Source organism: Sylvia atricapilla, chromosome 17 (assembly GCF_009819655.1).
Source record: "Sylvia atricapilla isolate bSylAtr1 chromosome 17, bSylAtr1.pri, whole genome shotgun sequence".
Classification (NCBI taxonomy): domain Eukaryota; kingdom Metazoa; phylum Chordata; class Aves; order Passeriformes; family Sylviidae; genus Sylvia; species Sylvia atricapilla.
Window position 1 is genome coordinate 11,560,168 of NC_089156.1, and position 22,762 is coordinate 11,582,929.

General features: G+C 54.3%; 3 protein-coding genes and 1 long non-coding RNA gene across 12 annotated transcripts in view; 2 read left to right on the forward strand and 2 right to left on the reverse strand.

Annotated features, from left to right (window-relative positions):
* The first annotated feature begins 641 nt into the window (after window positions 1-641).
* Window positions 642-7,071, forward strand: OGFOD2 (2-oxoglutarate and iron dependent oxygenase domain containing 2). Its single transcript, XM_066331723.1, has 7 exons — window positions 642-895; window positions 974-1,030; window positions 3,087-3,197; window positions 3,654-3,753; window positions 4,473-4,597; window positions 5,051-5,305; window positions 5,854-7,071. Exons 1-7 carry the CDS (start codon window positions 773-775, stop codon window positions 6,139-6,141), a joined length of 1,059 nt encoding a protein of 352 aa, XP_066187820.1. The 5' UTR covers window positions 642-772; the 3' UTR covers window positions 6,142-7,071.
* LOC136369081 (uncharacterized) lies at window positions 2,040-6,343 on the reverse strand. The gene is made up of 2 exons (XR_010744952.1): window positions 6,250-6,343; window positions 2,040-3,297 (listed from the first exon to the last, which is right to left on the reverse strand). It is a non-coding gene; the product is annotated as an uncharacterized lncRNA (long non-coding RNA).
* Window positions 5,289-13,057, forward strand: ARL6IP4 (ADP ribosylation factor like GTPase 6 interacting protein 4). Of its 3 annotated transcripts, XR_010744951.1 has the most exons (7): window positions 7,582-7,624; window positions 9,220-9,411; window positions 9,701-10,042; window positions 10,450-10,567; window positions 11,644-11,713; window positions 11,891-12,073; window positions 12,968-13,057. XR_010744951.1 is itself a non-coding variant. In XM_066331724.1 (6 exons), exons 2-6 carry the CDS (start codon window positions 9,228-9,230, stop codon window positions 11,945-11,947), a joined length of 771 nt encoding a protein of 256 aa, XP_066187821.1. In that variant the 5' UTR covers window positions 5,289-5,305; window positions 9,220-9,227; the 3' UTR covers window positions 11,948-12,857. The 3 variants fall into 3 exon arrangements, 2 of the variants coding, with proteins under 2 accessions (XP_066187821.1, XP_066187822.1); XM_066331724.1 differs by lacking the exons at window positions 7,582-7,624; window positions 12,968-13,057 and adding an exon at window positions 5,289-5,305 and having other exon boundaries at window positions 11,891-12,857; XM_066331725.1 differs by lacking the exon at window positions 12,968-13,057 and having other exon boundaries at window positions 7,559-7,624; window positions 11,891-12,857.
* PITPNM2 (phosphatidylinositol transfer protein membrane associated 2) overlaps window positions 12,915-22,762 on the reverse strand; it is a 122,677-nt gene continuing 112,829 nt past the window's right edge. For all 7 annotated transcript variants that reach the window (XM_066331717.1, XM_066331718.1, XM_066331722.1 and 4 more), the window contains 7 exons: window positions 20,998-21,114; window positions 20,200-20,316; window positions 19,713-19,861; window positions 18,923-19,072; window positions 18,662-18,845; window positions 17,323-17,451; window positions 12,915-17,096 (listed from right to left, as the gene is read on the reverse strand). In XM_066331717.1, coding sequence (XP_066187814.1) covers window positions 16,758-17,096; window positions 17,323-17,451; window positions 18,662-18,845; window positions 18,923-19,072; window positions 19,713-19,861; window positions 20,200-20,316; window positions 20,998-21,114 — 1,185 coding nt within the window. In that variant the 3' untranslated portion in view covers window positions 12,915-16,757. The remainder of the gene's footprint in view (window positions 17,097-17,322; window positions 17,452-18,661; window positions 18,846-18,922; window positions 19,073-19,712; window positions 19,862-20,199; window positions 20,317-20,997; window positions 21,115-22,762) is intronic.

The following is a 22,762-nucleotide window of genomic DNA, read 5'->3' on the forward strand; positions in this document are numbered from 1 at the left end:
CGGCCCTGAAGCGATGCCAAGGCACCGCGGCTGTCCCGGGGAGCGATGGCGCTGCCCAGAAGCCACCTCCCCTCCCGCGGCTCCGGCACATCCCCCGTGTCACCGGGGCCGGCTTCCCCCCACAGGCCGCCCTCGGGGCGGGCCGCGGCCCAGGGCAGCCCGACACCGCCGCGCCGCCCCCCGGCTCCCCACCGTCCACGACGAACTTCTGGGCGTAGCGCTTGAGGTTCTTCCTCTTGATGGAGCAGAAGCTGGGCGGGAAGCAGCCCTCGGCCAGCAGCCGGTAGATGTCTTCGAACTTGCTGCCGTGGCCGCAGGGCTCGGCCGCCACCACCACCTCCCGCTCGGCCTCCGGCAGCGCCGCGTCCATGGCCGGGCCGGGCCGGGCCGGGCCCGCGCTGACCCCGCCGCGCGCGTCCCCGCAGCGCGCCCCCGCCGCCCGTGCGCGCCCCCGTGAGGAGCGGGCGGGGTAGCGAAGGGAGGTGTGTGTGACAATCTCAGGGACCGTCTGCAAATAACCTTCGGCGGCCGCTGCCGCTCCGAGCAGACCCGGCCCGGCCGGGAGGGCTGCGGGGCAGCGGCCTCGCTGCGGGACAGACCCGCAGTGACGTCACGGAGATGACAAAAAACAACCAGCTCAAAACTGCGGAGAACGGGCCAGTTCCGCCGCTTTCCGTTTTTGCCCTGGTTGGGAATTGACCGATGCGCCCTCCCGCGGACGGAAGCGGAGCACTTTGAGGGCCGGACCGAGAGGCGTTCTCCGGCAGGAAACATGTCCGCGGGCCGGCCGTTCCGCGGGTGTGCCTGCTTTTTCACCGACAACATCTTCGTGAGCCGGTTCGGGCTCCACGTGCGGTACCGGGACGGGCCGCAGCTCCGCCGGGACCACGGCCGGGTACCGCGGGGGCGGGCGGGGCCGGGGGGAGCGGGGCTGCGCCGGCGGCCGCGGCCGTGACGTGCCCGTGTGTTGCAGGCGCTGAGGGAGCGCGGCTGCCGGAGCGAGGAGCAGTTCCGCCAGGTGCTGAGGGAGGTGAGCAGCGGGAGCCCCTCACGGCCACCGGGGACTCGGCTCGCAGGGCCACAGGATGGGCTGGGTTGGAAGGGACCTTAAAACTGACTCAGTGTCACCCCTGCCATGGGCAGGGACAGCTCCCACTGTCCCAGGCTGCTCCAAGCCCCTCCAGCCTGGCCTCGGGCACTGCCAGGGATCCAGGGGCAGCCACAGCTTCTCTGGGAAACCTGTGCCAAGGCCTGCCCACCCTCACAGGGAGAATTTTTTTTTCCCCAAATCCCATCTAACCCTGCCCTCTGTCAGTGTTGAAGCCACTCCCTGTGTTCTGTCACCCCATGCCTTGGAAATCGTCTCTCTTTTGTGGGCCCCTTCAGGCCCTGCACGGGCACAGTGAGGTGACCCCAGAGCTTCTCCTCTCGAGGTGAACAAGCCCAGCTCTCCCAGCCCTTCCTCCTGCTCCATCCTTCGGATCATCCTGGTGTTCCTCTGGCCTGGCTCCAGCAGCTCCGGGTCCCTCCCGGGAAAATGAGGAGCGCTGGCCCCTCAGGGATCCCCTGGCCCTGAGGCATTTCCACACGCCGGGGCTCAGGCCCGAAGGGATTTTGGGACTTGCTGGAGCCCCCAGACCCGGGGCGCAGCTCCCGACCCACCGCGGCCCGGGCGGAGTCCGGAGAGAAGAATTCCCCGCGGGCGCCCGTCAGCGAGGTGTTTATTCAGCCGACACCTTGCAATTAAATCCTGTCATTCAACACATCCCAGCGGCCTCGGAGCCGCTCCCTCCTTGGGTTTACTCCGCTGGCTCCCAGTGCCCTGGTTTATCTTTCCTTCTCCTTTCTTCTGCCAATCGCTTTTAAAGGCAGCCCCGAGATGGGATCCGACAGAAATTCATCTTTTGTTATGGAATCTCTCCTTCTTTCCAGGCCAGGGACAGGGATTTGTCACTCACCGGCTCCAATGTCACCTGACACTAAGGGGACAGACAGGTTCTTTGAGGAATTCTTGGCAGAATGATGGTGGCAGTAAATCATACTGTTAATTAGAGCTTTATTAACTGGATATTATGATTCATACAGCTCAGAATTTATGAGTAGAACAGCACAGGATTTCCCCAGGCAGAATCAGTGGAGCACAACAAGCAATGCAATGCAGAGTTTATAAAACAGCCTCACTTGGTATTTCAAGATCCTAACTTGGTTGTAATTTATAATCACCTAGGTCCTAACTACTTTTTAATCACCTGGGCTCTTTGCAGATCTCCTCAGATCTTCACACAAGGTTTGCTGTATCAATATAAACACCATAAAGGAGACTTAAAAATTACATAAACAAATAGGAGTCACTCAGTGCTAGGAGGAAGGAGGTGACAGTGACTGTCCCTAGCTGTGGGAGGTCACAGCTCTCCCTGTCCAGCAGCAAATCCAGTCCAATTTTCCCACTTAGAACTCAATGCTGATTTTTCTAGGCAGTGCTGGGTTACAGATCTCTGGTGCCCAGGAATCTGGGGCTGGGAGGGAGGGGAAACAGAAGGAAGCTGAGAAATCGGTTTGATTTGTCTGCTTGGTCCCAGGGAATGGCTGCTCAACTCACTCCTCAGCGAGGACTGTTACAAATTAATCTTACAGGGGGAATTAAACGGGAAGAGCTGCCCGGATCAGCTGTTTGCTCTGAAAGGGCAGCTCAGCCTGTCTCCACCACACTTAGCAGTAATCCCTTCATGACAGGACTTGTCTTGCTCCCAGCAAATGTCTTTATTTTGGACAATGCCTCTATTGTCAGAACAAAATCCACATTCAGGAGGTGTCAGAATGCCTGAAAGGGCTGAAAACCTCACAGCTCCACTTGACACTTCCACAGTTACTTTTTGAGCCGTCTGTAAAGAGAACATCAGCTCCTCTCAGGCATTTGGCTTCCCAGATATTTGCTGGACTTGATCACAGAAAAACAGAGCAAACATTCTGTCTCCCAGAGGTGCCCTCAAACAAAAATAACTGGTTTAAAACACTGGGCAGAGTCCTGGAGCTGTTTTACTCAGCTCTGTTGGTTTCTGACCTTGTGCTCTGTTGTTTACCTGCAGATTGAGGCAGAAGTGCAGAGAAGAAGAGAGTTAATCCATAAGTCAGAGGAACGCAGAGCCATCATCTCCAAGTGCTACAAACCAAAACACCCAGAGGTGTACACTCTGCAGGTACACAAAAGGTTTGGAATCTCAGAAAAAATTACCTGAGAGTTTTACTTTTGCAGTTTATTTCCCCCGTTCCTTGGGCTTGCACAGTGCTAAAGCTGCACTGAATTAAAACACAGGTGTAGCAAATGAAAACTGGATGTAAAACTTCAAAAACACGACAGCACAGCATGTTCTCCAGGCAAGATTCCTGGTGTTCCAGCCAGGAAAGGCTCACTCCTATCATACCTGTGATAAATCTGGCCAGTAACTCCTAGAAAACCATGAACTAAAGCAAGCAGCAACTTCCCTACTCCACCAAGTAAAACACCAGTGACATCCTGCATTTCCTGCCATGGAATTAACCCGAGTGTGACTCAGCCTAGGGAGTGTGGATTTCCCTGGGAGTCCAGTTCCCTCTGGGGCTGTGCAGGCTGATGGTGTTTCTCTGTGTTTTTTCCATCCTTCCCTTGACACCAGGATTCCTTCCTGGCCCCAGAGTTCCTGGAAATCGTGAGGTTCTGCACATCTCCAGGTGCTGATCTCCAGGGCCTCCTGAGCTACCTCGAGTCCTTCTCAGGTAAAGAAAGCAACACCTCATTCACACAGATCTCCCTGGGGACAGCTGCAGCCAAGCCCTGTCTGGAACAGCTCTGCTTTGACACAAGCTGAGGCACACAGGATGTTATTCCCTGCCTGAGGAGGGTCTCTGGAGAGGCAGCAATTTTCTACTCTGGATCAGAGGCTGTTTTCTGTTTTCCCATCCCATCCTGCTGTTGTCTCACCAGAGGCTCCAGCTGCAGCAGGGCTGGGGTTTTGCTTGTCCCACACCTCACCAGGGAGCCTGCTGAAGGAGCACTGGGGGCCCAGGGAGCTTGGTTTTCCACTTTGCCACTGCAGACAGTCCCTGTTGGTTAGTCGGGGCTGAGATAACTTCAGCCTAGATTTCAGTCTTTGAAAAAGAGATCTGGGTTTTCAGCTTCCCTGGAGGAGCTGTCTGCCTACCAGAAATGCTGCCAAGATGCAGAGGGGAAGAGGCAGAGTTGCCTCCTTTGCTCAAGGCAAAAGACACCAATGTCTGTGTGCAGAGCTCCTGGATTTATCCAGGGCACCAATCCCAGACACAGCCTTCTGCTCTGGGAATGAGGCACCGGCAGGAAAGACATCAAATACACCCCAGAGCTGATGGTCCCAGCACGAAGTGGAGCCTGAGGGTGCTGTGCTCTCACTGACACCAGCACAGGCAGCCAGGAAATCTGGGAATTTCCCCAGCAAACTCAGTTTCCCTTCTCTTGACAGATAAGAAGATCTATCGACTCCCAGTGTTCACAGAGGAGTTCTGCCAGGCCTTTGTGGATGAGCTGGAGAACTTTGAGCAGTCAGATATGCCTAAAGGCAGGCCCAACACCATGAACAACTACGGGGTAGGACTCACCTCTTGTGCTTCTTTAGGGGCAGCGTTCCCTGTGCTCTCCTCACTTCTCACCCCCTCCAGCTCCAAAGTGTCTCTCATTTTACACGGTGCAGTTTGAGCCCAGGGCCCCTTTGGAGTGACAGGGTTGAGGGAAATTACAGGGACAAAACAAACTGGAAATGTAGGAGAAGGGAGGAGTTGGAATCTCAGAGCAAACAGCACCTTGTGCTTAAGCAATACAAATTTAAACCAAGAGGAGCTTTTTAAAGAACACTCATCTTTTGATCTTACTACTCTGTGTTTTCCCCCATCCCTCTCCACGTCAATCCTCCTTCCTTTTTCCCTGTAGCTGGAGCCTTTGCTCTAAAGTCCTTGATCTGAGGCAGCAGCAGGGCTGGAGGAGGACAGCAGCTCTGAGGAGCTGTGGCCTCTGAGCTGTTCCCCCGTCCTGTCCTGGGCACAGGTTTTGCTGAACGAGCTGGGCATGGACGAGCCTTTCCTGACGCCGCTGCGGGAGCGGCTGCTGCCCCTGACGGCGCTGCTGTACCCGGAGCTGGGTGGGGCCTGCCTCGACAGCCACAGGGCTTTTGTGGTCAAGTATTCCCTGCACCAGGACCTGGACCTGAGCTCCCACTACGACAACGCTGAAGTCACCCTGAACGTTTCCCTGGGAAAAGAATTCACAGAAGGAAACTTGTACTTCGGGGATTTCAGCCAGGTACTGAGCACGTCCCACTCAGCTCTCCCTCCTCAGCTTCAAGGCATCCACTGTGTTCTAAAAACCAGTTATTCACTGCTGACAGGAAATCCTGCTCTGTCCCTTCCCCACTTTTTGCGTGGCTTGGTTCGACAGGAGCCTCTTTTGCTGCAGTATTCCAATATCCAATACCAATATTCAGTATTTTAAAGAGAGCACAGATGCAGCTGGAGTGAAACAAAGCATCCCCTCTTTCCACACCTGAAACTATGAGCAGAGAGAGATTTAACTGTGCTGAGGGAGAGATTTATCTCAGATGTGACTTCAACCTAAATCTCCAGCACCTGTTTTAAGGGCAAGAGAGAGGTCAAAGCTCCCATAAAGCAGTGAAACATGGGCGGTTTTGATTCTATCTCTCTAAATCCCCTCAGAAGTTGGCACTGGGAATGAGGTGCAGTTTTTCCCTCCCCATGTTGCTCCCTGTCTGCTGCGGGGGGGAGAGGTGACAAATTTCAACCATTTGAAGGGGCTTAACGGTGTGACAGCGAATCGCCCTGCCTTTGTTCCAGGATCCCTCCCCCGTGCCCAGGTACATCGAGGTGGAGCACGTCAGGGGCCGGGGGCTGCTGCACCGAGGGGGGCAGATCCACGGCGCCCTGCCCATCGCCTCCGGGGAGCGCTGGAACCTCATCGTGTGGATGAGATCATCGGCCATCCGAAACCACCTCTGCCCCATGTGCCGCAGGAAACCCCAGCTGGTGGAGGCTGAGGGATTTGGGGATGGCTTCACAGAGCCCCTGGGGGAAGAGGAGGAGGAGGAGGTGCACCAGACCGTGGATCTCTGTGCCTTGGGGTAGCAGAGATGGTGATTTCCCCACTCCAAGTTGCCCAAAGCTCCTTCCTCACCTCCCAGGCTGCACTCGGGCTCTGCTGGGTGCACGAGTGCTGCAAGGAGCAGCCCTCACCTTGGGGAGGGATGCAAAGCCAGCCCTGCCAGGATCCCAGCTGGAAGAGCTGGAACTCGGCTCCTGAGGGCTCAGGAGGGGCTGGAGGACTCTGTAAGACACAGAAACACCAACTGTGATGCCCTGCAGGAGCTCTGTCAATATTTCCAAGTGCACAAGGAAAACACCCAAAGCTCCTTGGCCTCTCTGCCCACAGCAGCAGCCCAGGTCCCACTGGAAACGGGGAGGAATAGTACAATGAACCATTTCTCTGCTGTTCTTAGGGCCTCCTGCCCTCTGCCAGGGGAAGAGCTCTGTGTTGCTGAGTGGCCAGGAAAGATCTGCTCAGGAATGAGATCCATGTGATTGCTATCGAGCTGCTGGGAATGGCAGGGAATGATCATCACTGGATGTTTGTCTAACCCAGGCTCAGAAAAATCCACCAGGAGCAGCACAGGGAGCATTGATCCCCCAGGGTGGCTGAGAGATCTCCCAAGGCTTCTTGGGAGCTGAAACTTCCCTTTCAAAGGTTTTGTGAACCTTGTTAAGCAGAGCCAGAGCTCTGGGAGCCATCTGCAGCACAGCAAAACTTCCCAGAGGAGCACAAGATAATGCATTTAACTCCCCTTGCTTTAGTTACATGAGCAAGTGGAAATATAAAATAACTCTGCCAACCTGGGTGCAGCAGCAGACAAGGCCTGGGGCTTCTTAATTTGGCACCAAGATCCCCCAGGAACTTGGATTAGAAGGGTCGAGTGCTTTTCCCCTGCTTCCTTTCAGCTGGCTGAAAGCATGTGATTCTTCCATCTACTAAACAAATTAAAGAAGCCCAGTATCGTCTGATTTGGTGTCCGTATTTGCCTCCGTGCAAAATTGACTCGATGTGTTCGATAGATGCTGCTGAATTTATAAGGGGCTTTTCTATTAATCTGTTCAGAGCAGTAATTACAGCACATGGATAATCACATCGGTAATTGTGAGAGGCTGAACGTGAGCGGTGCAGCTCACACAGAAAGTGTTTATTGGAGCTCTCCCAGCGGCCCCGCTGGATTTTGGCTGGGGCTGCCATGAGCACAGGGCGCTGATGAGCTGCTCATTAGCAAAGCTCATTAAAATTACACCGGGGGAAGGAAATGGGGCGGTTGTATGTGAGCGAGGAGCCGCTGTCAAGAAACCCAGTCTCGAAGCCTTTATCTCGTTCCCTGGCAAACGCGAGCGCTCCCGATCTGCCCGAATTCACCCCAAAAATTAAGCTACGGCCCGGACGAGGCGGCCCCCGGAACCAAAGAGCGCGGTCCGGCTGCCGCCCGGCCCCGCGCACGGCGGACAGAGGCGGGAGGCGGCCGGCGCGGCCCCGGCGGCGGGAGCCCCGCTCGGGGCGGCGGGACCCGGCCCGGTGAGTCCCCGATCCCTCCCGCTCCTCTTACCTGCGGCGGGGCCGGGCCGGGCCGGCTGAGGACACCGGAGAAGGGGGACCGGGGGGGGCATGAGCGCTGCGGCGGGGCCGGGGGGCGGATAAAGAGCTGCGCACTTAAAGGGGCCGCGCGGGGAACGCCTCGCGCTTAAAGGGCCAGCGCACCTTGGGCGGGTTCTTAAAGGGCCAGCATAACTCTTGCTCAGTTCTTAAAGGGCTAGCGCACCTTGGGTGGGTTCTTAAAGGGCCAGCATAACTCTTGCTGAGTTCTTAAAGGGCTAGCGCACCTTGGGTGGGTTCTTAAAGGGCCAGTACACCTCGCGCTGAGCTCTTAAAGGGCCAGCATACCTGGCTGCCCGTGCTGGGGGTGAGGGCAGGGACAGCCCCTGAGCTGCCCAGGGCAGAGCTGGGCAGGAGTCGCTGTTTGCCCAGCCTGGGTCAGGGTGTAGAGAGCCCGGCTTGGGGCACAGCCAGCCTGGGATGGATTTGGGATTCGTCACCGGGATGCTGCTGTCTGAGCCCAGATCCATTGATCCTGCTGTTGTATAAAAGTGGATTCTTTTTCCCACTGCCACAGCCAGAAGGGAAAGATCCCAGTCCCAAACGTTGTCCCCAGCGACGCCCTGGTGCAAGGGGCAGCTGCTGGCTGTGTGTGCATGGAGGACTCTCATCCTCTGAAACTTCCCTGCGTGCCCTTAGTGTTGTGATTGGTTTTGTTTTTTTTTTCTGGTTGAAATTTCCCTATGGAAATCAATCAAAGGCTTGATTCAGTAAATCAATTAAAGGTCTGATTCACTTGGGAGCAAATCCAAATTACTGCCTGGGAATGTCGAGGTGGTAAACAAACAATTCATTAAATGTGGTAGTTGGAAGGTGGCTGTGAGAAAGCGTTTCCTAGCTCCTGCTCTGCCCACGGTGACAGTTTGTTTTTTAAATTAATGAGAGCACTGGCCTGGGGCTGCCGGCATCCCTGGGGCTGATGGACGGGTGTGCCAGCTCGATGCCTCATCTGTTTTCTAAGAGTAAATTGGAATATTAAAAATTCATCCTTCCCCTTGGCTTGTGCCTGCTCCCAGCATTTTAAGTAACGGGGTGATTGACTCAGGGAGGACGTTTTGTTCTGCTGACTGTGGCTGCAGTATCCATCACCCTTTGCCTGTGTCCCTCTGTGGTGCAGCATCTCCAGCTGGCTCCCGGTGCCATGGAGTGTCCACGGGCACAGCGCTGCTGCAGAAACAGCCTCGGGCCCCTCCGTGCCTGACACAGCAGGGATCAGCCCCATTCTCCAGGGACAAACAGCAGGAGCACAGGGAAAACCTGCTTGGGGACAGTCGTGCTGTCCCTGTGCCAGCTCCCTGCCCAGGGCCCCGTGCTGGGGCTTGGTGAAATTCCATGTGGCCACAACAGTGATGGGAGACCCTGAGCCATCGCTCTGGTGGGACATTGGGAGAGTGGCTGTGAGCAGGGAGGGAGTTTAACAGGAGCAGGTTTTTCCAGGGCTGTTGGCTGAGGTTGGAGTGAAGGGTTTTGGGGCAGGGTTGGTCTCCTCATGGCCCTGGTGTGACCTTTCCCTCCAGGAGCTGCCATGGCCCACAGCCGCTCTCGGAAGCGATCGCGGAGCAGGAGCGGTTCTTGGAGCAGGCAGGAGAGGAAGGAGAAGAAAAGGAGGAAGAGCAGCAAGGACTCGCTGCAGGGCAGCAGCTCTCCGCCGAGGAAGAGGATCTCTGGCTCTCACGGACACAAGTCGAGCTTGGCAGCAGCCAGGGAAGGTGGGGGAAGGCCCCTGAGGCTGTGCTTTCACCACATTTCCCTGGGGCAGGTGCAGAGAGGGCCCAGGGGGGAGAAGAGGGCCCCTGATTTTATTGGTGTCTGTCACCTTGTCCTGCACTTTATGCCCACTGTGGTCCCACCTGGGACCACAGAGCATCCTGGGTTGAACGTGGGCACAGAGGAGAATTCCAGGCAGGAAAGAAACCAGGCTGGGAGGGGGGATAAACCAACATCTCTGCTGTGGCAGGGTCAGGGCTGCTCCACTCACCCTCTTCTTGTGTATTGCAGAAAAGAAGAAGGAAGGAAAGGACAAAAAGAAGAAGAAGGCCAGTACCTCCTCCTCTGGGACATCTTCATCCACCAGCTCTTCCTCATCTTCCTCTTCCTCCAGCTCCTCTTCTGATGAATCCAGTGACAGTGACTCCAAAACGAAGAAGAGTCAAGACAGCAAAAAAAAGCGAGTGAAACAGAAAGACAAAAAGAAGAGGAAGAAGAAGAAGAAAAAAATAAAGAAGAAATCAAAGAAGAAGGCAAAGGAGAAGGCTAAGGAGGAGAAAGCCAAGGGAGAAGAGGTGCCCGGCCCCTCACTGGAGCAGTGGCAGAAGGAGTCAGGGGTGGACTCTGGGCCAGGTAACAATGCTCTTTCCCTCCTGCTGGAGCCTGTGCACACAGGAATTGTCCTGGTCCCTTTCCCTGTAGGGTGTGAGGGAAGCAGGGCTGGGTACAGGGAGGAGCCCCAGGCTCTCCTCTCTCCTACATACAGTGCCCACCTTTCAGAGATTGATTTGTAAAGTGTTAGGATGTAGTTTATAGACGTGAGGGGGGAACAAAGAGGTCAGATGGAAGGACACAGTCAGCAGTAATGTCCTGGCAAAGCTGCCCCTGGCTTTGGGAGGTGAAATGTCCCTTTCTTTGCGTGGTTTGTCACCATACCCCGAGTACCACCGGGAATGGGGTGTGGAATGTTGTCTGTGAGCTGAAGCCCTGGTGCTGTGCCCTCTCCTGGAGCACAGCTCTGACTGAGCACTGCATTCCAGCTCTGACAGATGAACAGAAATCCCGGATCCAGGCCATGAAGCCAATGACAAAGGAGGAGTGGGACGCGAGGCAGAGTGTCATAAGGAGAGTGGTGGATCCTGAAACGGGGAGAACCAGGTATGACCCTGGGGAACAGGGAGGTGGATTGTCCATTCCCATCCCTGCTGAGTGGGCTGGAGGATGCTGTCCATGGCACTGCAGCACCACACCCGGACCCAGGCCCCCTTCAGCAGCAAAGGCCTGAGCCAACCCCTCACAGGTCCCCCCTCATCAGGTCTGGTGTGACTTACCCAGAAAGTGACACCAAATCATTGAATTGTGCTGGGGATCCACACAAGGCTGTGTCCCAGTATCCCACTGCTGCATCCACTTACCTTTCAGCTCCAAAGCCCTGAGTTAACACCCAGGTGGGAATGAGGAGCATGTGCCCTGTGGGGTTACAGACAGCAATCAAACCCAAGTTCATTTAGCTGCCAAATAGAAATGACCCAGTTTTTAATAAACTGCATCCTCTCAGCAAGCAGAAAACGTCATGCTGAAGAGAATTGGGTATGACAAGTCCAGCCTTAAAATAGAAGGCAGCCTGCAGGGCTCAGGGAGGTGTGGAACAAAGGTCGGTTCCCTGTAAGGCACGTAATGAAGACAATTAAATTTCTGTTCATGTTTGGAGGTGTGAGCCACCTCCGACACCGCTTGGAATTTGCTCAGCAAGATGCTCCCTGGCCTGGCTGCATTTCAGGCCCAAACTGGCTCCTGTTCCTGAATGGCTTTGCAGTTTCCTAGGGCAGCCAGGATCACACCTAAACTGTATTTTAAAAAAAAGAGGTTTTGCATGGGTTTGGGCACTGTGGATTGCAGGGTGACGGGGGTGCTTTTATTAGGAGTGTTTTCCTGTGTCAGTGTGACTGACTGCACACAGCAGGCAGTGCCCACAGCCTGGGGCAGGGCCAGCTGGCCCTCACTTCTCGGGGGAGCACTCCTGTCCTTGCTGCAGCGTGGTGACATTAATCCCATGGGAGCTATGGCAAAGCCTGCTGTGCTGTTTAAGCTTGATACAAAAACAGTGTCACAAAATTCAATGTCAGGGGTGGGTCAGCTCTGGCCTTGCCTGGAGGCTCATCAGCCCAGCACCTTTGCAGCTGCAGGAACTTGCCAGTCCCCTCATGGCTCCTGGGCCTCTGCTTGTCTTGCAGGCTCATTAAAGGGGACGGGGAAGTCCTGGAAGAAATCGTCAGCAAGGAGAGACACAAGGAGATTAACAAGGTAGTGGGAACATGAGCTGCACAGGGGGTGGCTGGGCACAGCCAGGGAGCTGCTGCACCCAGAGGGGTTTTGTTTCCACCCTGGGACAAGCTGAGTCCTGGCAGCACTGCCAGGGCCCCGGGGTGGTGCTGGTGGTCCTGGGCAGGGAGAGCTGTGAGCGCTGTGTCTCCCTTGCAGCAAGCCACACGTGGGGATGGGCTGGCCTTCCAGGTGAGGACGGGGATGCTGCAGTGAGGGCAGGCACCAGCCAGCCCAGGAGCCCGTCCTGCTGCCCCTGCCAGCCCAGGGGAGCCTCTGCCTCTGGAGCACACAGACAGCACCGTGTCAAGATGTTCCCCAGCGGCCCTTTCCAGCTGCTCTGTAAGTTACTGACTGGGAAGGAGAGCAACTTTAGTGGTTCATCTCCCAGTAAACAGCTTCTCCCCTCCCTGTCCCAGCCCAGGCCAGTGTGGCTGTAAGGGACCTGAGCCTTTGCCCAATGCTCCTCTGGATGCTGGAGGAGCTCAGCAGCACCCAGGGGACAGACTCGAGGGTGCCGAGCACCTCAGGGTGCTCTGGGCTTTTGGGGGACAGGAGCCAATGCTGTGGCCAGGACAGGGGGTGTACCAGGGCCACAAAGCACAGCTGGCTGCCACGTCTTCCCTCCAGGGGCTGCCCATGGCCCTTTCCTTGCTGGATCTGGCTCACAGCCCTTTGCACTCACTGACCCTGCTCAGAGAGGAGAGGCTGTGGCTCTGCTCAGGCTGCAGCTCCTCTGCACCTGAGTACCACCCTCCACTGTGCCCCAGGGCTCCTCCCAGCCTTCCTGCAGCTTCATCTCCTTGGGTAGGGGAGCACTGACCTGGCACACTGCGCTGACATCTGTGCAGGTGTGGCTTTGCCTTGCTCTCTGCTCCTGCATGCAGCTCGTGTCCCTTCCCCACAGCACAGGTGCTGGGGCTCTGGGCTTCTCAGGGCCCGGGGCTGCTCTGAAGCAAACACAGCAGCTTTTTCCCTTGCTGCAAAGTCCATAAATCTGTATAAAAGTCCATACAAAGTGTATAAAAGAAAAAGACAAATGGGTCCTGCAGGACTGATCTCCACAGAGGGTTTTTCCACGTTCTGTTCAATGGCTGTAACCCCATTAAACTGGCACCTGCTCACATTTTATGACTTGGTCCATTTCTAGAGCATTCCCCCCACCCCAACAAAAAGCAGAGAAGAGCCTTCCCATTTCTTTAATCTGTGTAACTCACAATGATACTGTACACAAAGCACACCAGGCATTGGAACGATGCACTAACAGCAAGGAGGAGAAGGAAGTTGTACAGAAGGTTTGCCACACACACGCGAGTCGTCGGCACGGCGCTGCACACGCGGGGCGTCCCCCCGCTGGCTCCCCACGCAACAGCTGGTACCCCTAGAGCAATTTTTTATAAATAAAATATAACTAACATCGTTGGAATATAAAATTGACAGTCGAGGGTATCAACAGGCAGAGGAAAGGGACCGTAAGGCTTCTAGAACTAACAGGAAATGCAGCAAACAGTGGCGATACCTGAAGAAGGGGCTGCTGCAGCAAGCACGGCGGCTGCTGGGCGGGCAGGAGGGAGGGTGGTGGTGACCCTTTGGCTGATTTCTGCTCTGGGCTCGTGCCCCCGACACTGTAAACGGTTTTTGGTATTAGGATTTCGCCTCATCTGACTGAGTGATCTGAGCAAACCCAGGAAAACGACTCGGAGGGCATGCACGGGCTCCTCTCACGGGGTTTTTTTTTCTTTTAAAAGATTTTAAAGGGACAGCGTCAGGTAGAAAGTCTGGCCTAAGGGTGCAGTAATATAAAAAGCTGCTTTTCATAAAAAATCTGAGCTCCACAGCAGAGTTTGATTCCCATGGAAACGGAAAAGCAACCCCAAAGCCCGAGGCTGTGTTGTGCTGATGTGCAGAACAGACGTGGGCTGTCACCGAGGGCTGCCCAGACAACGGCCGAGGGAGGAGGACAAGGGACTTCCCATTCTCTCCTTTCAAAGCAAACAAATTACTCGAAACAAGGATAAATTAGGTCTTTACCCTGACAGTGCCCCTTTAGTAAGGATGGAATATACATTCATCTTTCCCTCACCACGTCCAAACGGATCCTCTTCCATACACGTGGAAAGGCATCGGGTCACATGCATTGCTCTCCAAAACAGCTCGGGACAAACAGGTTATAAACACAGAGTGAAACTATTGCTATTGTTCTGTGAGAGTTGATCTCTGCTTCAGAGGGATGAGTGCCAGATGGGGGCGGCTGAGGATTGAGCGATGGAGACGGGGATGGACTGAGTCAGTGAAGAAAAACTTACTGGCATTATTTCCTGGTAACTACACCCACCTCCCAGGGTATTATTGCAGCAATAAAGGTCCTGCTCTACAATTGCTTCTCCGTGTTGGATCCGTACAATGGCAACGGACGGGGGGCCAAGGAAAGGACCCGGGCAAGGTTCAAGAAGCTCAACAAAGGATGAGGACGGAGGTGCTGTGATTGTCAGGCTAACTGGTTAGGAGCTGTTCAAAACATGAAGTGATGGAGAGGGTGAGTATCATATTGCACTTCTGCATTCATTGACAGTTACATTAAACTTGGTCCATAAAATAATTGCTTTGTACATAATGCCTGAAACAAAAAGCTACATTTTTTAAATATTAATAAACCCTGAAGGTTCCAGTCCCTCCAGACATTTTTTTTTCCTCTACATAAATAAATAACTTTCAGTTTTATATATCCACTTTTTAAGTTGAACATTTACATTCGCCTCTGTTTTACACTATCTACACATAAGAAAATGTGAACATCTCATCAACACTGGAAAATGTACAGATCATGCCTCGGTTCTGGACTTGGAGGAAAAGTGAATTTTGCAAAGGCCATATCCAAATTTGCAGAAATTATTTAGTGATGTGGTTTGGTGACTTCACAGGATGGATTGTGGCTTGGCTTCCTACTCAGATGGCATCTGTTTGATAGAACATTCGACTAGCAAAAAGCTGGGTCAAATTCACATTGTTTTCAAACCCAGTAAAAGCTCTGGATGTACATTCAGAAGAGAGCCAAGCTGAGTCAGCAGAAAGGGAAGTCAGTTTCCGGTAACAAAAAGTCATCAGGTACATTCTGTAATTAGATAATCACCAAAGAGAAGTGGTTAAACATTTTGCAGTCGGGTCTGAGCGCTCCAGGGGCTCGGATGCCGGTGGCAGCTCCGCACTGTCCCTGCTCTGCCTCGGCCTGGACCCTCCACACCACGAGCACATGAGTTGGATGAGTTGGATTTGTCTACCGTGGCCCAGAGGCAGTGAGCAGAGCAGCGTTCACAGTGCTGTGTTATCTCAGTGCGGCCGTCCTGCACCGTTCTTATTGAAACTGGTAAGAAAATGAAGCAGCCAGTCTAAAAAATTCTCTGTTATAAATAAGATCCTCGTAAGTAGAAAGTGATATAAAGACAGGAAAGTGTGGTGGGGAAAGCGGGGTTACACACAGTCGGGGAGCTCGGAAAGACTATAAAATCTCCACGTGAAGAGGCCAACTGGGCACCCCAGAACCCCCTGTGTGGATGCCCCTCTGCCCCAGGAGGTGTGTGCAAGGAGGGAACCTTTGCTGGCCCCAGGAGGGACAGGACTGAGGGGCTTTTTGGCAAGCCCTGGCTCCAGGCACTGTTCTCTGTCCCTGTCTGGGTGTCACTGGGGTGCCAGCCCTCTGCCACGTGCCCGCCGGCTCGCTCCAGCAGCACAAACCCAGCGCCTCAGGCACGTCCACTGAGAAACACACCAGAAAAATTAAGATATGGCCTTTTCTTAAGGTTGCCTGACATTGTTGGCACACTTCCTTACAGTCTCCTTACTGCTGGAAAAAACTTCTGCACAGATTGTTTTGTTTCTTTTTCAATATGTACATATATATATGTGTGTGTGTATATATGTATAGATATCCACACACACCCTGGCTTAGCAATATTTCATTGTCATGCACTACAAACACCGGTGTAGCTACATGAGATGGTAACAGGTTTCCATTCTAAAAATCATCAGTGCAAAAAACAATGAGGTTTTACAGTTCAGTAACTATAGGTAAAAGAAGCGAGTCTAGTTCCCGTGAAAGCTGCTACTGAACTTGAAGAGAACCTGGGAAGAAAAAAGGTCTCAGAGGTGGGTGTTGAGAGAGTCAGACCCTGCATTTGGATGAGAAGAACTGCAATGCAATCCAGCTGCTGAGTGCCTTCAGCTGCTTCCAAATATATGGTGGTTACTTGTTGGAAATAATACATAGCGAGACTATTTGGAGACTTTAAGAGCAAATTAAGTGTCTGAGGTTTGTAACAGCTCAAACAAAATAGCTTGTATTCCTCTTTTAATAGGTCAACACGTTAAATTCCATCGGCTTCTAAAAGGTCTCTTTAAAAAATAACAGTAATAACAATAATGACCCCGCTGTCTTGGGCACGAATCTGCCGACATTCTGCCTCTGCCAACGGCATGGTGCAGCTTTGGCCTTGCACTGCACCAGCTCCCCGAGAAAGCGGCTGCACGTGGAGCTCTCTGTCCAGGGAAAGCTCCCGGTCGCTCTGCCTGGCACAGCCCACGACAAATCCCTCGCTGGGGCCGGGGATCGGCGCCTTACCCACCCCCAGAGCCCCCAGTCTGACTCCCGGGACAGCCCAGAAGAAGCTCCCCCAGCCTCATGCCCTGTTCCTGTGGCTCTGAGGACGGCACTCGGTCACCGTGTCGGAGCGATGGCTAAGGAGGCAAGGAGGCACGTATTTACAGTCACTGACCCTGGATGAGAGAAGGAGGCAGCAGAGAGCGCCGTCCTGATCTGGAGACCTCCCCCCCCCGATTTCCAGCTGTTCCTCGGGCTCCCGCTGCAAGGCCTGCACGTTCTGTGTGGGAAACCTCCCGTCTCTTCCCAGAACACCGTGTTATTAGAGTAGCACCATATTTACCCTTCCAGCCCGAAACACTGGCCTCGTCCCTCTTTCCTTTTTATTTTCTCCTCCGGTGGCTGCAGCTGACAATCCTGGCTCTGGCCTGGCTACTTCTGCCCCAAGAGGCCAGACTCCAGGCGGGACGCGGCGCTCCGGCCCCAGCAGCCCGTGGCGATGCTCATGCTCCTTTGGCTGCGCTCCCTGTCCCTGTCCTTGTCGCTGTCCGACTGGCTCTGGGTGCGCTCGGGCCGGTGGCCGGCGCCGCTGGCCGAGGGCTGGGAGGAGATGGTCCTCAGCAGGTGGTTCCTCTTGCGCAGGAACTCGGCCTGGCTGGGCAGCCCGAAGCTGCCCTTGCGCAGCGCCATGCGCGTGGTGTTCTTGGCGGGGCGCGCGCGGTGGTTGTACTCCAGCTGTGCCAGGTGGGCAGCGTAGCCCTCCGTGATGAACTGCGGGGCGAGGGCAGGGGTTAGAGGGGTGGGACACGTCTCCTCGAGAGCCACTGGCAGCCAGGTGTGTTCTCTCTGCCAGGTTCTCTGGGGTGAACTACTCGCACCCATTATGTGTGATGTACCTGGGACAGCTCCCACCCTGTTGACCAGACTTGTGATGACCAAATTCCCACCTCCCTCCCATGAAAGCCCCTTGGCAGGGCTCAGGTGAGTTGGCTCCTACCTGACACTGGCTCTGCAGCTTCTTGGTGGGTCGGCCAACGATGTAGATGTGCGTGGGCGGGAGGCTGATGGAGCTGTACACGGAGATGTCCTTGGTGGATCCATACGCCGCGTGGATCCTCATGTGCAGCTGGGGAGACAGAAAGCAACGCAGGGTCAGAGCACACAGGCCACCCCACGCTGCTCAGCAGGCTGGGCTTTGGGTTTTCCAACAGCTTTTGTGGGAATGTCAGGTCACTGGAACTAATGCGAGTTCCCAGCTGGATAACGAACCACCCAGGGAAGTGCTAATTAACAGAGCTGGGGATGTTTACAGGTCATGACAAGAGGAGTGACAGCAATACAAGAGTAGATCTCCACTTGCTGATCCACAGCCTTCCCTTGAGGTCTGCAGGGGGCAAGGATGCTGCACACTTCCCTGCTGTCACAGGGAAGAGGAGCTGCAAACCTGTGCAGGAATCATTGGCCAGGAGTATTCCCTTCACAGCCAAGCTGCTGTTACCTGCTGGACAGAGGAAGAAGGGACAGGCAGCAAAACCTGCTGCTTTTCAGGGATACCTCTGCCTCTACTCCAAGCAGAGAGCAGCTCCTGGACACCTCCTTCTGTAGTGGGCTGCAGCAGAGGCTGGCAGGGGAGGTGTGGACATTGGTGCCACCACACACTGGCCAGCTTTGGGCCCAGAAACACAGGTCAGGGAGATGGGATTTCTGACCCTGGTCCTAAATTGTGGAGGACAAGAGAGCGACTGAGGGCCAGCTGCTCCCTCCACTGCCACTCAGGCAAAAAAGGGAGCCTAAGAAAGTTAAGGACAGGCTTTTCCTGCTAATCAAGGCAGGGCAAGTGCTTGGGATACTGACAACTCCTTCACCTGCCAGACACAAAAACTTTGTTCTATCTGGAGCTTCTCTGAGGCTCGAAGCTGAGCAACATCAGGACCTCCCAAGGGTCAAACACCTGGAAGATCTCTATGGAGTCTCCCAGCAAAGCCATTTCTGCAGCAGCTCCATTCCCTCTCAGTCCTGCTGTCTCCACCACAGGCAGCCAAAAAGCCACCAAGCAGATAAAAAAGTGCACGTGTGGAGGGAAGGGAGGCCCTACTGCCTCTGTTCCATTAGGGGTTTGAGGAGCAGTGATGAAATGGAGCAGTGCAGAGCAGAGGCAACACAATTTAACAGCATAGACACTTTTGTAGAGCAATAAAGGGACGAAAATAAAATGAACAGATTAATCTTCCACTGCAGGTCACATTGCTGCCAAGAGACTGGTGCTGACGGTGGCGGTTGGACGAGGAGCAATCTAAACCCGTGCCACCATCCCATTTCAGCAGAGCCAGGCTTACGTCGGTGATGAGGGATTTCAGGAAGTTGGCCTTGTGCCGCAGCGGGTCGTGAACGAGCCCATCGCAGAAGGACACGATCCCGTGGGGGAAGTTGTGCTGTGCTAACCACGCCACCACCCTCTGCTTCTGCATGTCAGGGCGGCCCGTGACGTAGATAATGAGGTAGCCGAGGTCTTGCCAGTGCCTGGAAGGAAAGCCACGAGTCAATGGACTGCAGAGCAAGGCCAGTGTCAGATCAACTGCCCCAGGCCCTGCTCTGACCTTACAACGTCCACGGCCCCGGCGCGGACTTTGGGGTCGCTGCCCATGATGGACACGCTGGCTGCGAAGGAGCCGTCGATGCTGAACACCACAAACTCCGTCCCCTTGGGCAGCACCGTGATGTAGCTGTCAGCAAACGTGTGGTCGCCCCTGAGGGAAGGGATGCAGGTGCTTAGAGGCAACAAAACATCCAGAAGGCGTCACCAGGACCTGCGGAGCACCACGAACCCAAAGCAGCTCCCACATCTGACCCCAAGGCTCCCACAGTGATGCCACCCTCAGTCAGAGAACTAATGGGCAGTGTGTGAGGGGCGTTGTGTTCAACTGGGGATGGATTAGCACTCCTTGGCAGCAGACACTCAAAAGTTACCCCCCAGGAAAACATTGCTGGGTTCACCACCAAGAAGAGGGTCCCCTTGTCCCCCTCCCAGAGCCCAACACCAGCAAGTGGAGCTGAGCTGGAGCCCCTGGGCTATGAATCATCACAAGTACAAAGTCCTGTCCCTCAAGGACAAGTTTATGGTCTTCAAGATATGCTCAGTCAATGCAGTTTTGCAGATGGCCATGAGGCCCTGAGGTGCAGAAGACCTGCTCCTGCAGTGGGAGCTGAATTCCCCTGCTGATGGTGATGCAGAAGCCAGAATAAAATGTGGATTCTCCCCTTACAGCTGCAGAGTACAAATGGCTTTGCCTGTGTTGCTGGCAAACCAGGCTCTGAACCTACCCAGCAACAGGAGGGACCATGTTCTACAGCCATCCAATTCCTCTCTGCAAGCCCCAGGCCCCTCACCTGACCACCATCTTGACAGGGTAGACGCCGATGCCCAGGCGCCGCTCCTCGGGGATCACGTAGGAAATCCTGCCACTGCTGTTGCTGATCTCTGTGTCAAAGTACACCCACTCCCCCGACGGTGGCTGGGTCATGATGTGGATGTCCACCTGGGGACAGCGAGGCCGTGTCACCCCCAGCAGGACGGGGTGACACAGGGACATCCCACCCGAGCCCCTTCGGGTGGCAGCGGGGTCGGTCCTGCTCCCAACCCTCTGCACTTCACAGAGCTGAGCTGGGCAGCACCCAGACATCAGGGGCTGGAGTGAAACCTGGCCTCGGTGACAAATGCTGCTCTTGGTGGGAGGCACCCACAAGTCTGAGCAGGAGAACCTGGCCAGGACACAAGGGCAGCAAACCCCAACAGGGACCAAGGGAGCACTGACCAGCACCAGCTCTGCCCTGCAATTGTCACCACATGGTGACAACCCCCCAGCACACACGGTACCTTCTCTCCTGTGAGGGTGACCATATCTAATGGACCATACATGAACCTCCCAGTTAAGGTCTGGGGCCCATCCTCATTAGCAATGGTGTCGTTGATCCTGTGGTTGGCTGTGACGTTCTGCTCGAGGCAAGAGGGGAGAGGGGAAAAAAGAAAATAAACAGTTTTCAGCAATGGATAACCTCACAGGGAAATGCCAAATATAACTGGACAAACTGGAGCATGGATTTCTCTGTGCTATTCCCCCCCTCCACTCCACCCTCAGCTCTGGGAAAGAATTTGACCTATGGCAGAGGTGAGGCTCTGTGCCCTGAACTGATGGGTGGATTGGAGTGCTGGAGAGCCAATTTCCATGGCAGGCTGTACGTGCAATTCCGATACTCTCTATTAACTCTCACACTTTGGAATTAAAGAGGAAATACACACAGCTGCCAGAGAAATCTGCTGATATTGTTTCAGTTCTAGCACAGAATTGCCCTCTCAGAAACTGGAGACTTTACTGGGAGCAAAGGGCATTTAAGTGAGCTGAGAATTGGTATTATTGGACTTTGAAAGATGTTCCATTCTGACTCGTTCCCTGACCCACAGCCAACACTTCCTGTGTTTTACAGACTCAAGGCTGAGAGAAGACCTTGCTGACACACATCTTTAGGGTTGCTCTTTTACAAGAACCCAGGTAGGAGGATATAACCATTAAAACAGCCCAGCAATGCAACACAACCCTCTGTCTGTGCCATGCCCTCAGAGCAGTTTGTGCAGCCCAAATCAGAGCAGTTTGTGCAGCCCCAAAACCCCCCTTACCCGGAGCTTCACGTTCGTCCTCTTGCGCAGCCACTTCTCACGGGGCTTGGAGGGGGTGAACACGGACACCTCCTTCCCATCCAGCTCCAAAACACTCGAGTTCTCGTGTCTCATCACCTGCAGGAGCACACATCCCACCAAGGCATCAGCCCTCTCCTCCTGCCTGGCTGTTCTGCCTCTCCTGAGACAGTGGTGAGGAAGGGCAATGCATGCAGAGAGGCCCCTGGGTTTGCTGCTGGGTGTTTGCTTGTCAGTTTGCAGGTTTGACAGGACAAGTGGCCTTTTCTGACTAAATCCTGGCTGGGATGTAGATTTTTGGGATTGTCAGGAGGTACAAAACTGACTCAAACACAGCGGGATGAGCTCTGCACTAAGATACCTGCCCTTCCTCCAGAGATTCACTAGTCCTTCCCACGGTCTGCAAGGCAACACGAGCCTTCCCCCATTCCATAAGAGATCCAGCACCAGCTGCTCTGACTGGCCGCATGCCGACAGATGCCTTCAGCTCATTTCTAATTCCTACTGAAATTCCCAACTCCTGTCCCATGGCTTGTGCTCCTCTCGCTGATCTGAGCCCTGTGGAGGCACACAGGGCTCTGGCTTGGCTGCCTGTGAGGCAGAGCCCAGGCTGTCTGTCCATCCTGGCCTCGTCTCTGAGGCTGACAGAGCTCCAGGACTTCGTGCTGGTCCCACAGCCAGTTCTGTGGGACAATTCCTGACAGGGATGGGAGGCAGGAACATGGAGCAAGGAGGGTTAAATCCTACCTAGATTGCTCTTCATCTCTAGAATGGAAAAGGAAGAATAACACCCAAAGGCTGGGGGACAGCTCAAAACTCACAGCACTGCAGGACTGGGAGGTGACCCTACACACAGAACTCCAGAACTGCCAGTAGACCTTAGTGACCAAAAAATTTTAGAAGCCTCCTAAATGTGGGCTCTTTTACAAGGTCCTGAACATATTCTGTGAGGTCACAGCTCTCCAGCTGAGCCTGGCTGACACAGGCCAGCTCTCTTTGCAGAGCTGAAGCTGGTTTTCATCCAGGGAAATGGAAAAAGGACCCCAGGGAGGATGAGCTTGCTGGGGCGGGAGCTCATGGAAATCCAATGTAAACAAAACAACAAGTTTTACAGAAAATTATTTAAATCAGGAATGTATTTTGAATCCTATCTGGGCTTGTTTTAACAAGATTTAATCTTTGGAGACTAAAACTATTCAACAACTTTTTACATTTTGTCCAGAGATGACTTTTAAAGGCCATTAGAAACAAGTCCTTATTAGGGGAAGCAGTTGTGTGGTGCTGACAAAGGACAGCGAGAAAACAAAAGATGAGGAAAACCCTGGTCTCAAGGCAAAAGAGGAGGGAACAGAGACAGACACTGGGCAAGACTGACTACCCAGGCAGCCACCAGCAGGCTTAGAATGGATGGAGAGGTACCTCCAGGTACTCAAGCCACAAGGTTTGAAACACCACAACACACAGTGCTACAGACCCAGGTTAAACCTGAGTAATTGGCTATTTCTCGAGTGAAACATTTTGTGTGTAAGACTGCCATGACTGTTCCCCCTCCTGCACAGAGTTCTCTCTTAGGCTGAGTTTGATGTGGGATCATCCAGCCAGGAGTGTGGAGGCAGAGCCTGGACACAGCCTGGGGAGAGAAGGGTCTCACTGGATTATCAGCACTGCTCAGCTGCCGCCGGCGCTGACACTGCTGTTGTTCATGGTTCTCACACTATTTGGAAGATAACACTGAAATAAAGTTTGC